This window comes from Hemitrygon akajei, chromosome 7 (genome assembly GCF_048418815.1).
Source record: "Hemitrygon akajei chromosome 7, sHemAka1.3, whole genome shotgun sequence".
NCBI lineage: Eukaryota > Metazoa > Chordata > Chondrichthyes > Myliobatiformes > Dasyatidae > Hemitrygon > Hemitrygon akajei.
The window spans coordinates 175,101,897-175,116,112 of NC_133130.1; the positions used below are offsets into that span (position 1 = coordinate 175,101,897).

The following is a 14,216-nucleotide window of genomic DNA, read 5'->3' on the forward strand; positions in this document are numbered from 1 at the left end:
CAGACGGAATATAAGGTGTTCCTCCAACCTGAGTGTGGCTTCATCTTGACAGTAGAGGAGGCCATGGATAGACATATCAGAATGGGAATGGGACATGGAATTAAAATGTGTGGCCGCTGGGAGATCCTGCTTTCCCTGGCGGACAGAGCATAGGTGTTCAGCGAAATGGTCTCCCAGTCTGCGTCGGGTCTCATCAATATATAAAAGGCCACACCGGGAACACCGGACGTAGTATACCACACCAGCCGATGCACAGGTGAAGTATCGCCTCACCTGGAAGGACTGTCTGGGGCCCTGAATGGTGGTGAGGGAGGAAGTGTAAGGACAGGTGTAGCACTTGTTCCGCTTACAAGGATAAGTGCCAGGAGGAAGATTGATAGGAAGGGATGAGGGGGACGAATGGACAAGGGAGTCACGTAGGGAGCGATCCCTGCGGAAAGCAGAAAGAGTGGGGGAGGGAAAGATGTGTTTGGTAGTGGGATCCCGTTGGAGGTGGTGGAAGTTATGGAGAATTATATGTTGGACCTGGAGGCTGGTGGGGTGGTAGGTGAGGACAAGGGGAACCCTTTCCCGAGTGGGGTAGCAGGTGGATGGGGTGAGGGCAGATGTGCGGGAAATAGGAGAGATGCGTTTGAGAGCAGAGTTGATGGTGGAAGAAGGGAAGCCCCTTTGTTTAAAAAAGGAAGACATCTCCTCTGTCCTGGAATGAAAAGCCTCATCCTGAGAGCAGATGAGGCGGAGAAGGAGGGATGGCAATTTTGCAAGAGACAGGGTGGGAAGAGGAATAGTCCAGGTAGCTGTGAGAGTCTGTAGGCTTATAGTAGATATCAGTAGATAAGCTGTCTCCAGAGATGGAGACAGAAAGATCAAGAAAGGGGAGGGAGGTGTCGGAAATGGACCAGGTAAATTTGAGGGCAGGATGTAAGTTGGAGGCAAAGTTAATGAAGTCAATGAGCTCAGCATGTGTGCAGTAGGCAGCGCCAATGCCGTCGTCGATGTAGCGAAGGAAAAGAGACTAAGAGTAAAACTGACACTTGCCAAAGCACTGCCAGTTGTGAAAAGTGCAAAGTAATTAGTGAAACACAGAGGAAGACTAAACTGCTGAACAATAATCAGACTTAATTTGTCTCTTAGGGCTTTCAGAAATTGTTTTTTTTACTTTATTGCATTTGCCTAATTTGTGAATTAAACAATGTAAAAGGATACAATCTATGCCTTATCTCATTTCATCAAATCTCATTCCTTATTCCTTTCCCCTGGCACCCACTAACTCAACAGTTTATGGTGAATGCATCCCTGTTATTCTGCTGAACAGAACACGTGGGCAGCGTCTTGCCACAGGAAGCCTAAGGAGATCCTCCAACGGGATCCCACTACCAATTGTTTTAACTTTGCAGTTAGCGAAAAGAAAATACATTTTTAAAAATTTGATTCATTTCATGGTATTCAATGCAACTAAGGGAAATTTTTCTCAGAAACCGTCTCAGAATCTTCTCTAAAATGCAAGAGGTTGTGCAGACGCTGAATCCAGAGCAACACTCACAAAGTGCTGCAGGGACACAGCAGGTCAGGGAGGATCTAGGCAAATGAATAAACAGTCTCCGTTTCAAGCCAAGACCCTTCAGCAGGACTGAATGCAAATTACTCTTAAATATTGAAATCAAATCCACATCTACTAGTTTTGCTAGCAGCTGTTCCATGCTCTCACCACCTTCTGAGTGAAGAAGTTCACCCTCAGGTTCCCCTTAAAATATTTCACCTTTCACCCTTAATCCATGACCCCTCGTTGTAGCCTCACTCAATCTCAGTGGAAAAAGTCTGCTTGCATTTTATGTGTGTTGCTCAGTAACTTTTAGGATGTTTCCTAGATCTCATTTGCAGGGCTAGGGGCAGACAGTTTTTACTTAGATTTATAGCACGGTAACAGGTCCTTTCAGCTCGACAAACCCATGGCACCCAATTACACCCAAACAATCAACCTACTAACGGCCACATCTTTGGGACGTAGGAGGAAACTGGAGCACCCAGAGGAAAGCCACATGGTCACGGGGAGAACATGCTTAGAGAGAGCAGTGGAACTGAACCCTGGTCGCTGGCGTGGTAAAGCGTTATGCTACCTTCTACGTTACCGTGCCGCCCTGCCACAGCAGCTGGGGAGATTAAATTTGTTATTGTGATAAATCCAGCATAATGGGACTGTGAAACTATTTTTAAAGAGACACTATCTTTATTTGTCACATGTGCATCGTAGCACACAGTGAAATGTCCCCCACCATCCAGGCTGGGCTCTCTTCTCATCGCTACCGTCGGGCAGGAGGTATAGGAGCCTTAGGTCCAATATCACTATATAAATACTTTATTGATCCCAAAAGAAACTAGTGTCACAGTAGCATTACAAGTGCACAGATATAAACATTAGAAAAGAAGTAGAAGGAATAAAAAGTAAGTTACCTCAAACAATCTAACAGGAGGGGGTCATCACTTCCCCGGCTACAGGTTGACTCATTATGGAGCCTAATGGCCGAGGGTAAGAATGCCTCATATAGCGCCCTTTGGAGCAGCACAGTTGTCTTAGTTTATTATTAAAAGCGCTCCTCTGTTGAGCTAAGGTGGCATGCAGAGGGTGGGAAACATTGTCCAGAATTGCCAGGATTTTCTGCAGGGACCCTTGTTCTACCACAGCCTCCAGTGTGTCCAGTTTGACTCTTACAGCAGAGCCAGCCTTTCTAATCAGTTTATTGAGCCTGCTGGCACCACCCGTGTTGATGCCATTGCCCCAGCACACCACTGCTCAGAAGACTGTACCGGCAACAACAGACTGGTAGAACATGTGAAGGAGAGGCCTGCACACTCCAAAGGACCTCAGGAAGTAGAGGTGACTCTGACACTTCTTGTACACATCCTCTGTGTTGGAGCTCCACTCAAGTCTGTCATCCAGGTACACCCTTAGGTGCTTGTAAGTCTTCACTAAATCCCTGCCCTCATCATCAATAGTAACAGGGAGCAGTGCAGGCTTAGGTTCGGGAACTACGGTAGGTTCAAGTAGATTAGGTTCAGGAATAGTTATTACTCTTCACCATCAGGCTCCTGAACCAGAGAAAATAACTTCACTCACTGCAATTCTGAACTGATTCTACAAACTATGGACTCACTTTCAAGGACTCTACAACTCAATATGATTTATTTATATGAAGTTATTTACATGATATTTGTCTTCTCTTTCACATTGATTTTTTGTCATTCTTTGTTATTAATAGTATTTTTAATAAATTCTATTGTATTTCTTTATTTTTCCAGTAAACACCTGCAAAAAATGACCCTCAATATCGTATAGGGTGACATACTTTGATAATAAATTTACTTTGAACTTTGAACCCTGAAGTCCTTTACAGCCATTGATATATAAACTATTGCAACAGGGGAAACAAGAAGCCAATTTGTACACAGCAAGACCCCACACACAGCAATAAGATAATCTACGAGCCATGTGATGTAGGTTACAGGATAAACAGCTTGACGTTGTAAATGTGGCAACAAGGGATCCCTTACATCCACCTGAGGCCAGGCTGGGCCTCGATTTATGTCTGTCGTGCTCAGAGCCCTGGACGGGGGCTTTAACTGGCTCCCGCTTGACTGGCAGGTGAGGGTGCCGTTGACTAAACCACAGCTCGATTTGGCACGACTTGCTTTGGTTGTTACACCTAGGAATTTGATCGCACAGGTGCCAAATGAAAACTGCCTCACCCTAAAGTTTTCGCAGAATTCCTGCACCGAGAGGAGATTCCAGGATTTTCAGTGAGAATGAACATCCTGGAAATTCCTCTCAGCTGCAGGAATATCCAGGCATCTGTGCAAACTTCGGGGTTTTCTCCCACATTCCAAAAAGTCATACAGGTTAGGCTCAGTAAGTTGTGAGCATGCTACTTTGGCACTGGAAGCATGGGGGCTCTCCCAAAGCACGAAACTCACACTGCGTCGCTCACTGACGCAAACGACACATTTCACTGTACGCTTCAATTTACATATGACAAAAACCGTAAGACTATTAGACACAGGAACCAAATTAGGCCATGAGTCTGCGCCACCATTCCATCACGAGATCCCCCTGCATTCTTCTAAATTCCAGTGAGTACAGGTCCAAACCTGCCAAACATCTCCCCACCCACACACAGATTAACCCCTTCATTCCCAGAATCATCCTTGTGAACCTCCTCTGGACAACACCCTTTCTGAAATATGGGGCCCAAAACTGTTGATCATACTCCAAGTGTGGCCTGACTAATGTCTTATAAAGCCTCAGCATTATCTCTTTGCTCTTATATTCTATTCCCCTTGAAATAAATACCAACATTGCATTTGCTTCTTTACCACAGACTCAACCTGTAAATTAACCTTCTGGAAGTCTTGTACGAGGACTCCTAGTCCTTTTGCATTCCAGATGTTTGAAACCTTCCCCCCATTTAGGTAATAGTCCGCACTATTGGCCCTTTTACCAAAATGGATTACCATTCATTTCCCAACACTGTATTCCATCTGCCACTATTTTTGCCCATTCTTCCAGTTTGTCTAAGTCCTGCTGCAATCACTGCAATTGCTTCCTCGGCACTACCCACCCCTCCACCTATCTTCGTATCATCCACAAACTTTGCCACAAAGCCATCAATTCCATTATCCAAATCACTGACAAACAATGTGAAAAGCAGACAAATAAAACTAAACTTCAAAAACTTGCATACAGCAGTACTCCACACAATCCTACACCTCTCGGCAGTGGAGTGGTACTTCACCTGCTGTTTGTTTTCTTTCGAGTATGGAAGCATCGTGGAGACGTGAAACATGATTTCGTGCCCTGGTACACGGTGTAGATAGAGTGAATCCCCGTGGTGTCATCTGTAAGCGCAAAGAAAGCTGACATTACATATAACACCAAAAATCATTATTAGCATATCTACCGGGGGTTGCACTAGGCGTCATCACACTGAGCCGTGGTAGAAACCTAATGTTACCGACCCACTGCTGTTCCCTCCTCACGAAGAAGGTGCAGCAGTTTGTCACGTGGTTCAGAAAGTGAGAGGCACAGTACCACAGCGGTTTTGGTGCAATGCTTTACAGCGCTAGCTGTGAATTGACCTGGGTCAATTCCTGCCGCTGTCTGTAAGGAGCTCGTACCAACATGGTGCGAGGATATGCTGGGGGGGGCAGCCCACAACTGCCACCATGCCTCCAGCGCCAATTTACTAACCCTGATCATTTGCCTTTGGAATATGTGAGAGAGGGGACGAGAGAGAGATTAAAAGAGAAAGAGATGATGAAGAGGACGAGAGGGAGAGAGGTGGTGAGAGAGAAAGGGGGAGCGAGGGGTAGCAAAAGAGATGGAGAGATAGGTAGTGAGAGACAGAAAGAGAGAGAGAAAGAGTGACGTGAAGGCAAAGAGAAAGAGAGAGCGAGAGAGAGGGAGAGAGAGAGGTGGGATGAAAGAGAGAGAGATGAGATAGGAGGAGAAGGAGAGGTGATGAGAGAGATAGGCAAAGAGATGGAGAGAGTGAGATCAGGACGGCAGGAGAGAGAAGTGATGAAAGAGATAGGGTGAGAGATGGGAGAGAATTATGAGGTAGGGAGGGAGGGAGAAAGGAGCGATGAGAGAAGGAGATGCAGGGAGAGAGAGGGAGAACTGTAAAGAAGGTTCTGTGGTCTGTCCAAGTGCAAGGCAGCTGCTGTTTGGCTCATAATGAATAATGCAAAGCTGCTTTGGACTGTTGAGCACAATAGCCACCTTGCTTTAAGCTTCGCCATCACCGTGGCAGTATGACAGACACATCAATGCATTGCATTGTCTGGTCACAGTCCAAATCATGAACACACAGGTTGGACCTGGGTACAGCAAAGCCTGCATCAAGACAAAACCAGCCGGACTGGAATCTATACACACATGCCAGATGGGCTTCGTGTTGGCAGGAAGCCAGGGAACTGGCAATTATTTGTTCCAGAGGTATATAATTACGTTCTCATTAAATCATGAGAATTAGAAGCAGGATCAATGTAGTCAGATGCTAAAGCCATTTCCACCATTACCTTAGCTCTATCATACACCCAGCCCTGTTAAGCATCTCCCATCTTGTTCAACAATCGTGCAGCCTCAGCCCAAGGACACGCAAATGAAGGTCCCTGGTCCTCTGAGCTTTAATGGCAATGCTCGCTGTGAAAAATTCCAGTCCAAAATAGTCGACATCGTAATCGTGGATTTTAAACTCTGGATTAAGACTGCTCACAGAGTGAGAAGATTCTTATAACACTTAATCATTACGAAGAGTCTCACAGATGCAACGCAGCTCCAGTGCCAGAAACCTGAAAGGAAAACTGGTAAATTCTCAAAAGTTGCAACAAGGCAGGCAGCATATGTGGAGAAAGAAGCTGAGATTCTAGGCAAGGATTTGCTAAAAATGCCCCTGCCCTCAGACCATCACATCCATGTCTAACTGCTCCAATGACAGCAGGATCTTGTAGGTTCAATAAAGCATCCATGCTCTGAACCCCTTGTAGACTATCTGCAGCTTCACTGGGTATCAAAATTGGAACTGATTTTTGAAATTTTAAATCGTCACCGCCATCACATATCTATGATGTAGGCGATTATGGTCTTCCATTATCTTTAATCTGTCTACTGAGCGAGGGTCGTTGCCTATGGGGAAGGCCCCTTCACACTGATGCTCTTTCCATGACTATGATTGTTTCTTGGCAATTTTCTCTATGGAAATGGTTTGCTACTGCCTTCTTCTGGGCAGTGTCTTTACAAGACAGCAAGACAGGTGACCCCAGCCAATATTAATATTCTTCACAGATTGTCTGCCTGGCATCAGTGGTCACAGGGCCAGGACTTGTGATGTGCATCAGCTGCTCAAATGACAATCCACCACCTGGTCCCATGGCTTCACGTGACCCTGATTGGGCGGAGGGGGTGGCTAAGCTGGTGCTACATCTTACCCAAGGGTGACCTGCAGACCAGCGGAAGGATGGAGCGCCTTATACCTCCTTTAGTAGGGACGTATCTCCACCTCACCAGTCAAGAAATCTTAAGTGCCTCTGACACTTATGCAGGTTTAATAACAATTGATATTAAAATATAAGATTAAAATATATATAACAACTTTAGAAGTAAAAACAAATAGTCTTCTGAAAACACAAGTGAAAAAAGTAGATGTGAAACCTCAACAGGACAAAGGCCTTCTCCACTTCGAGTCCACTCTGGAGATTATGGATGGAATGGCTGACATTTCACTGTTTAAAAACATCCTGCTTCTAAGGAGAAGAAGAAGAAAGCCCTTAACTCCCAGTGGAGTCATCGGGACACTATCATGACGACGTTTTTTTTAGCAGGCTTTCTTATTTTTATGAGGCCGAGCATGCAAAGGAGCCTTCTCTCCGAAGTCCAGTGCTGATGCACTACGCCACCAGCCGGCCATCCTTGCTTCTAAGTGCACGTGTAAATCTCCTAGACATTCTTACTAGTGTTAGAAAGCTCCATTCAGAACTGCCACAGTCCAGCGGTAGAGTGGTGTGGCTGGTGGGAGAGCCACTTCCTCACACCACCAGAGACCTGGGTTCAATCTTCTTGTTGGAAGCTGTGGAGATTGCTCTTCCGGTCAACTCATACATTTTCTTCACATGCTCCAGTTTCCTCCCACATGCCAAAGGCACACTGGCTGGTAGGTTAGTCGGTGTGTGGTGTCAGGGTGTGGGTGGCATGGTAGTACAGCATCACCATTGATCACAATTGGGGTTCGATTCCCACCGCCGTCCATAAGGGGCTGTGCACGTTCTCCCTTTACCATTCCAGGAGCTCCAATTCCTCCCACATTCCAAAAGACCTACAGCTTAGGGTTAGTAAGTTGTGGGCATGCTGCGTTGATACCACTTGCGGGCTACCCCCAGCACATCCGCAGGCTGTGTTGGTCATTGGCGCAACGACGTAGTTCACTATGTAGTTTCGGTTCATGTGCCAAATAAAGCTAATCTTAAAAAAAAACTGGTAGAATCCAGCATGTCAAGATTGATGAGGATGTGTGGAGAGCTAAAAGTTTGATAAATGGAAGACTGGTGCAGACGAGTGGTGCGTGGTTGAAAGGACCAAGAACTGAAGGCCTGCTACCATATTGCATCTCTGTGTAACTCTGGATGTTTTGCCCCGATGACTTTACAGGATCCTGAGATTCCCTCTCCACAGATACTGCCTGACCAATGAAAACCCCACCTGTTTTAATCCCGCCTTACTCAATTTTGCCTTTCTGAGATTCAGTAGGACCAATGAAACCAATCCAGAGCAAAGTCATTTAGGAGTGGACTTGACCCATTGTCTGGACATCCAGTGTTCTTGCTGGTTTTGTGTATCATCTGATAGCCCTACAGAATATGGTACAATGCTTACTTTTGGTGTCGAGTCCTCCTCTGTAACCGATCCATCCCTTCAACGTAATTGTTTCGCCCATCAGATTGAGAAACTTCTGGAAACATTCACTTCCAGTTTCTGTCACAAAAGTGGAGACAAAAGAGAAAGCTGAGTAGATTAGGACATTTTCTCTTCAGAAGTTCCTTGGACCAAGATACCACCCAACTCTGTAAACACAAATTCCACCATTTCTAACTATAAAAATGTCTCTCTCCACGTCTGAGGTAGACAAGCCAATTTATGCATCTGTGAGAGCTGCACTTCCTACATGAAAAAAATGTGTGCTCCGTTCCTTCAGGATCTGAATCCCAATTTGGGGATCAGATTCCCATTGTGGTCCAGATCTGGAGCCTCTTTCCCCTGGAGGGACTAGGCACACAGGAACATCACAACCCACTGGTCCCCCTTCAGCTGATCATTATCTTGAGTGGTGACCTCTAAGATCATGAGGGGCATAGCTAAGGAGGATGGCCTGTCTTTTTCCCAGAGTAGGTGAGTCTAAAACTAGAGGGTGTACACCTAGAGTGAGAGGGGGAAGGTTTAAAAGGTGCCCCAGCCAATGTTTACCCCCTAATCTTTGCAACAGAAACAGGTTGACTCTCCATTTTCACCCTGAGTACAACAGCTGGCTGCTGTGTTTCTCACAGTAAAATAGTGACTGTATTGTTTGCTGAAAGTTACTCTGAGAACTGCTGATATACATAGAACAGGACAGTACAGGCCCTTCAGCCCACAATGTTCTGCCAACCTTTTAACCTACTCCAAGATCAATCTAGTGTTTCCATCCCACAGCCCTCCAGTTCTCTTTCATCTATGTTCCTTGAGTCTCTTAAATGTCCCTAATGCACAATACTGCGTAAAAGTCTTAGGTACATGCAAAAGGCTATGGTGCTTAAGGCTCATGCACAGTACGGTATTTGTCAATGTGAAGCGGACAGTGAGTTTGTAAATCTGGCAGGAGCAAAGGGTGTTAGAAAAGGTAAAGCTAGAGCACCGCGGGAGAGGTATGGGGCAATTGGCAGAGGAGGAGTGCCAGGGGTGTGGGTTGGCGCAGGTGCAGACACACCCAGCCCTGAGACACCACGCATGGTCATTTGATTCCAGACAATTGGTTTGTTGATCATTACAGAACGTCTCTCTGGTGCTTCCCACTCCCTCCCCTCTCCCTTCCCCTTTTCCCAACCATGATCCCCCTCTCCCTGTCCCCTTCCCACTCTCAGTCCACAATAGAGACCCAGATCAGAATCAGGTGTATCATCGCTCACATACATCATGAAATTAGTTTTTTTTTGTTGCAGCAGTACAGTGCAACATATAAAATTACTGCAGTACTGCGCAAAAGTCTAGGGCACCCTAGCTATACATATGTGTCTAATACTTTTGTACAGTTCTGTATTTGCTTGTACCACTATACTTGGCAGAGTAACCCGCCACTCTGTGAGTAGAAAAACTACCTCTGACATCACCCTTCTCTTTCTTCCAGTCACCTTAAAATTATGCCCTTTTGTATCAGTCATTTTCACTCTGGGAAAAAAGGTGCTGGCTGGTCACTCTTTCTATGCCTCTTCTGGCTTCTCCCCACTTCTTTTCCAGTCATAATGAAGGGTCTCCTCAATATGAAACGCAGTCAATTTATTCCTCTCCATAGACCCTGCCTGACTTGCTGAGTTCCTCCAGCATTTTGAGTGCATTGCTCAAGATTTCCAGCATCTGCAGAATCTCTTATGTTTATGGAAACAGACAGCCCATTATATTTAATGACAGAATACTGGACACAGAAGCACTTGCAGAAAGAAGATCAGAGAATCACAAGATTTCCTCTCTTAAAGCAAACATGAGATGTATTAGAAGAGTAGGAGATGACCACTCCCGTCTCCCAGTGAGGTCCCAGCTTATCCTATGCCCTAAATTCTTTTTGCAATTAAGTAAATGAATTTAAGAACCTCAGTTATTTCAGTGAGACTTAACCTCAACAGATCCATCTCCCAGTGATGACTAAACCAGAAACATAAGCAGTGTAAAACCGCACCCACCATTCCAATGAAGAGGAGTCGAATGGCCTTGGGCTCTGCCCCATCTTGTTCTCTGGTTAACATCTCTTTTTAAAACCAAATCATCACCTCCCTTGAGACAGCTGTCAGCCAGACAAGACTAACAGTATTGGCTCAAAGGGCTGAACAGTCTCTTTCTGATTTGCATCAGTCAATGACTCTATAATTAAGTTCGGAAGGAGGCCAAAGATCAAAGCTGTGGTGGAAAACTAGACTTAAAGAAGTTCCAAATTGCTGGTTATAACGTCAACAGCATCAGAGATGTGCACAGTGATACACATACACATACGCACACACCATGTATATAGATACATATCCCCACACCATACATTTAGACACACACACACACACACACACACACACACACACACACACACACACACACACACACACACACACACACACACACACACACACACACACACACACACACACACACACACACACACACACACACACACACACATTCTCTCTCTCACAAACACACTCTTTCCGGTCATGTGCCGCTAGCAAACAATGATTCCTCGGGCGATGTCTTCCAGGTAGCCAATCTCTTAACTTATTTCACTTTATCTCCGCTTCCCGCTTATTCTTCTGCTCTTGTTTTAGTTCAGAAACTGTTGGAGCCTGTGACACGCAGTTTGGAACTTGATCAAATGATTTAGCGCTCTGCCGTGTCTGAGCAGCGCACACAAAATGCTGGAGGAACTCAGCAGGCCAGGCAGCGTGGAGGAAAAGAGTACAGTTAACGTTTTGAGCCGAAACCCTGAGGCAGAACTGGAGGAAAAAGCTGAGGAGTAGATTTAAAAGGTGGGGAGAGGGGAGAGATGATAGGTAAATCTTGGAGGAGAAAGGATGAAGTGAAGAGCTGGGAAGTTGTTTGGTGAAAGAGGCAGAAGGCCATGGAAGAAGGAAAGGGGGGACAAGCACCAGAGGGAGGTGATGGGTGGGCAAGGAGATAAGGTGAGAGAGGGAAAGTGGGATGGGAAATGGTGAGGGAGGGGGGAGGGTTGGGGGGGAGATCAATGGGGAGGGACGAATGCTGTGTCTGGACAGCTGCCTTGTGGAGACCAGAGATGGGGCCCAAAAAAAGGTCTGAGAACACAAGCTGACTTGTGGAAAAGACGAGAGACGAGGCGCAGAATCATGAACAACGGCATCTCAAAGGGCGAGGGAGATTGAAGCATCGAGGAGAATGCAGAGAGGGTCAGCCGCTTGGGGCAATGGCGGTCAGTAGATGGGTCTGCAGCATTTGGACCAGGTCAGGAATCACACCCAATGGAAGCCACTGGGGCAACGATGGTCAGCAGCCAGGTTGGTAGCATTCAGGCCTGGCCAGCGTTCGGCCCCAACTGAGGCCACGAAGCTCAGCAGCCTGACCGGCGGTGTTCGGAACCAGCACGGTCACTCTTCATGCAAGGACTGAGCTCGTGTGGCCACTCTCCTCGTATGCTGACGGAAAGATGCTTTTGGTATTCAGAGATTAATGTGGCTATTGAAATGTATGTTATCTTGGTCTCCTTTAGTTTTTCGGTGTTTTCTTTCTTCTGGCTAATTGAAGGGTGGGTGATCAGTTAATTTTATGTGTGTGGGGGGTTGTAGCTTTGATGCTACTGTCGTTCGGTTTTTGCGAGTGAGGGGATTGGGGATTGTTAATGCCATTGTTTTTGTTCCCGCAGGGGAGGGGTTATGAATTTGATGCTATTGTCTCTGCTTTTGGGTGGGGGGGTTTGGGGATTTTGGGTTTTTTTGGAGTCTTGTTTTTTTTTCTTTTTCATGTCGGGGGGGGGTAGTTGATGCCATTTCTTTCAACAACACACATTACAGAAAGACCATGGCTATCTGGAGAAAACAAATATCAGAGTTGTATAGTACATGCACACTTTCGACAATGAACCTTTGAACCTTTGCCCAGATATACACGGCACACAAACACACACACACACACACTCACACACACACACACACACACACACACACACTCACACACACACACACACCCACACACACACACACTCACACACACACACACACACACACACTCACACACACACACACACACACACACACACACACTCACACACACACACACACACACACACACACACACACACACACACACACACACACACACACACACACACACACACACACACACACACACACAAACTCGCTTACCATTGCTAAACATCTCATCGTCTGTGAGCTGTCCATCTTTCGCGTACAGAACTCCAAACTTAAAGTTCACTGAACCCTGGTTAGACAAAACAAAGTGCAGAAACTCACAATGATATGCATGCAATATCATATTTATTACACACAATGCCGCAATGTAATGAAACCTAGCAGTGGAGATTGAAAATTATAGTTTACAAAATGCTAAATGGAACAGCTTTATATGGAGAACATATTGAGGACAAGATAAACAGCCTCTCAGCTTGTTCATTAAGGCAGATAATAGTGTTGTTTACAGGAGCGCATGTTCCAAACAATGAGCTCATTCTATCCTCTGGGGCCTGCAAGGCTGTCTGTTACTATGGCATTATTTAGCTAAAACCAAACACATGGGGAGATGGTGCTCTCTGTTTAATAGAACAATCCAGGCCCATCCTAGAGGTGGGGCATCCCGTTACACACTGTACCCCTATAAACATGCCTTGCCCCTTACCTACTCACTCGCCTGCACTCCCTCCCCCACTCTCCTCCTGTAGCCCCCTCCCCTTCACGCTGGACCTGTCCCTATCCATGGACTCATTCTCTTCAGCAGAACTCATATCTCTCCCAATATCCCCATTCCCCTTCCTCCCCACGACTCCCTTCCCTCACATCACCTGTTACAGGCCCTCCCTCTGTATTCATTCCCACAGCCCTGACTTCAGCCCCACTACTCCAGCCTAGCCCTCCCTACCCCTAACCCTGGAGCTCCTCTGTACCTCTCCCTCCCTTCCCCGTAACCATTCTCTCCCCCAAAACCCACTCCCTTTCTCCCCTCCATCCCTTCCTAACATTTATATCCCTTTCTCTCCACTTATTATCCCGCTGCATCCCCCCCAGGGTAAAACTACCTTAACTTCCTACCAGTGAGGCCATATTTCTGTCCCTGTCCCATTCCTCCATTTGTATGGATCACAGGGGAAGGAGGGTTTTAGGGGAGAGAAAGGTTATGGGGGAGAGGTGTAGGAATTTACAGGGGCATTATAGAAGCAAGTTACAGGGAAGGGAGAGTTACAGAGGAGGAGTGCAAAGGGAGTGGTTACAAGGATGAGGGGTACAATAAGAGGGAGGGGGAATTGTACATATCCCATCCAATGCTTTCCTACTGGCATAGAATTAGTTCCTGATGGCTTTGCCTTATCACTCTCCATCCCCTCAATTGTTTCTCCTCAGATTCCCCCTCTATCCACCTCTACCCCTTCCCCTCAGATACCCCTCTATCGCCCCCAACTGGTGCTCCTTAGACCCCCCTCTATCCTGCTTTCCACCCTTGTTCTGAAATGTTTGCTTCCCTAACCCTGTTGGTCTGCACAATGTCCTCTCAATCTTCCTCCAGCTCTGTCCCACAGCTAACTTTGCTCCCCTGTACCCCCACACCCCTCTGTTATTTCTTCCTCTTAGCCTCTCCAACCCCATTATGTTACTTCCCCTGTTCCTTGCCCTTTCCTAGTAAACCCTCCCTCCTAATGCACCCCTCTCCTCTGTAATCCCTCCCTTTTCATTTCTCC

The 14,216-nt window shown here is 46.3% G+C and overlaps 1 protein-coding gene across 1 annotated transcript in view; it reads right to left on the reverse strand.

The window, feature by feature from the left end:
* garnl3 (GTPase activating Rap/RanGAP domain like 3) overlaps positions 1-14,216 on the reverse strand; it is a 357,427-nt gene that overhangs the window by 127,084 nt on the left and 216,127 nt on the right. The window contains 4 exon segments of the mRNA XM_073052650.1: positions 4,788-4,852; positions 4,855-4,890; positions 8,423-8,521; positions 12,673-12,748. Coding sequence (XP_072908751.1) covers positions 4,788-4,852; positions 4,855-4,890; positions 8,423-8,521; positions 12,673-12,748 — 276 coding nt within the window.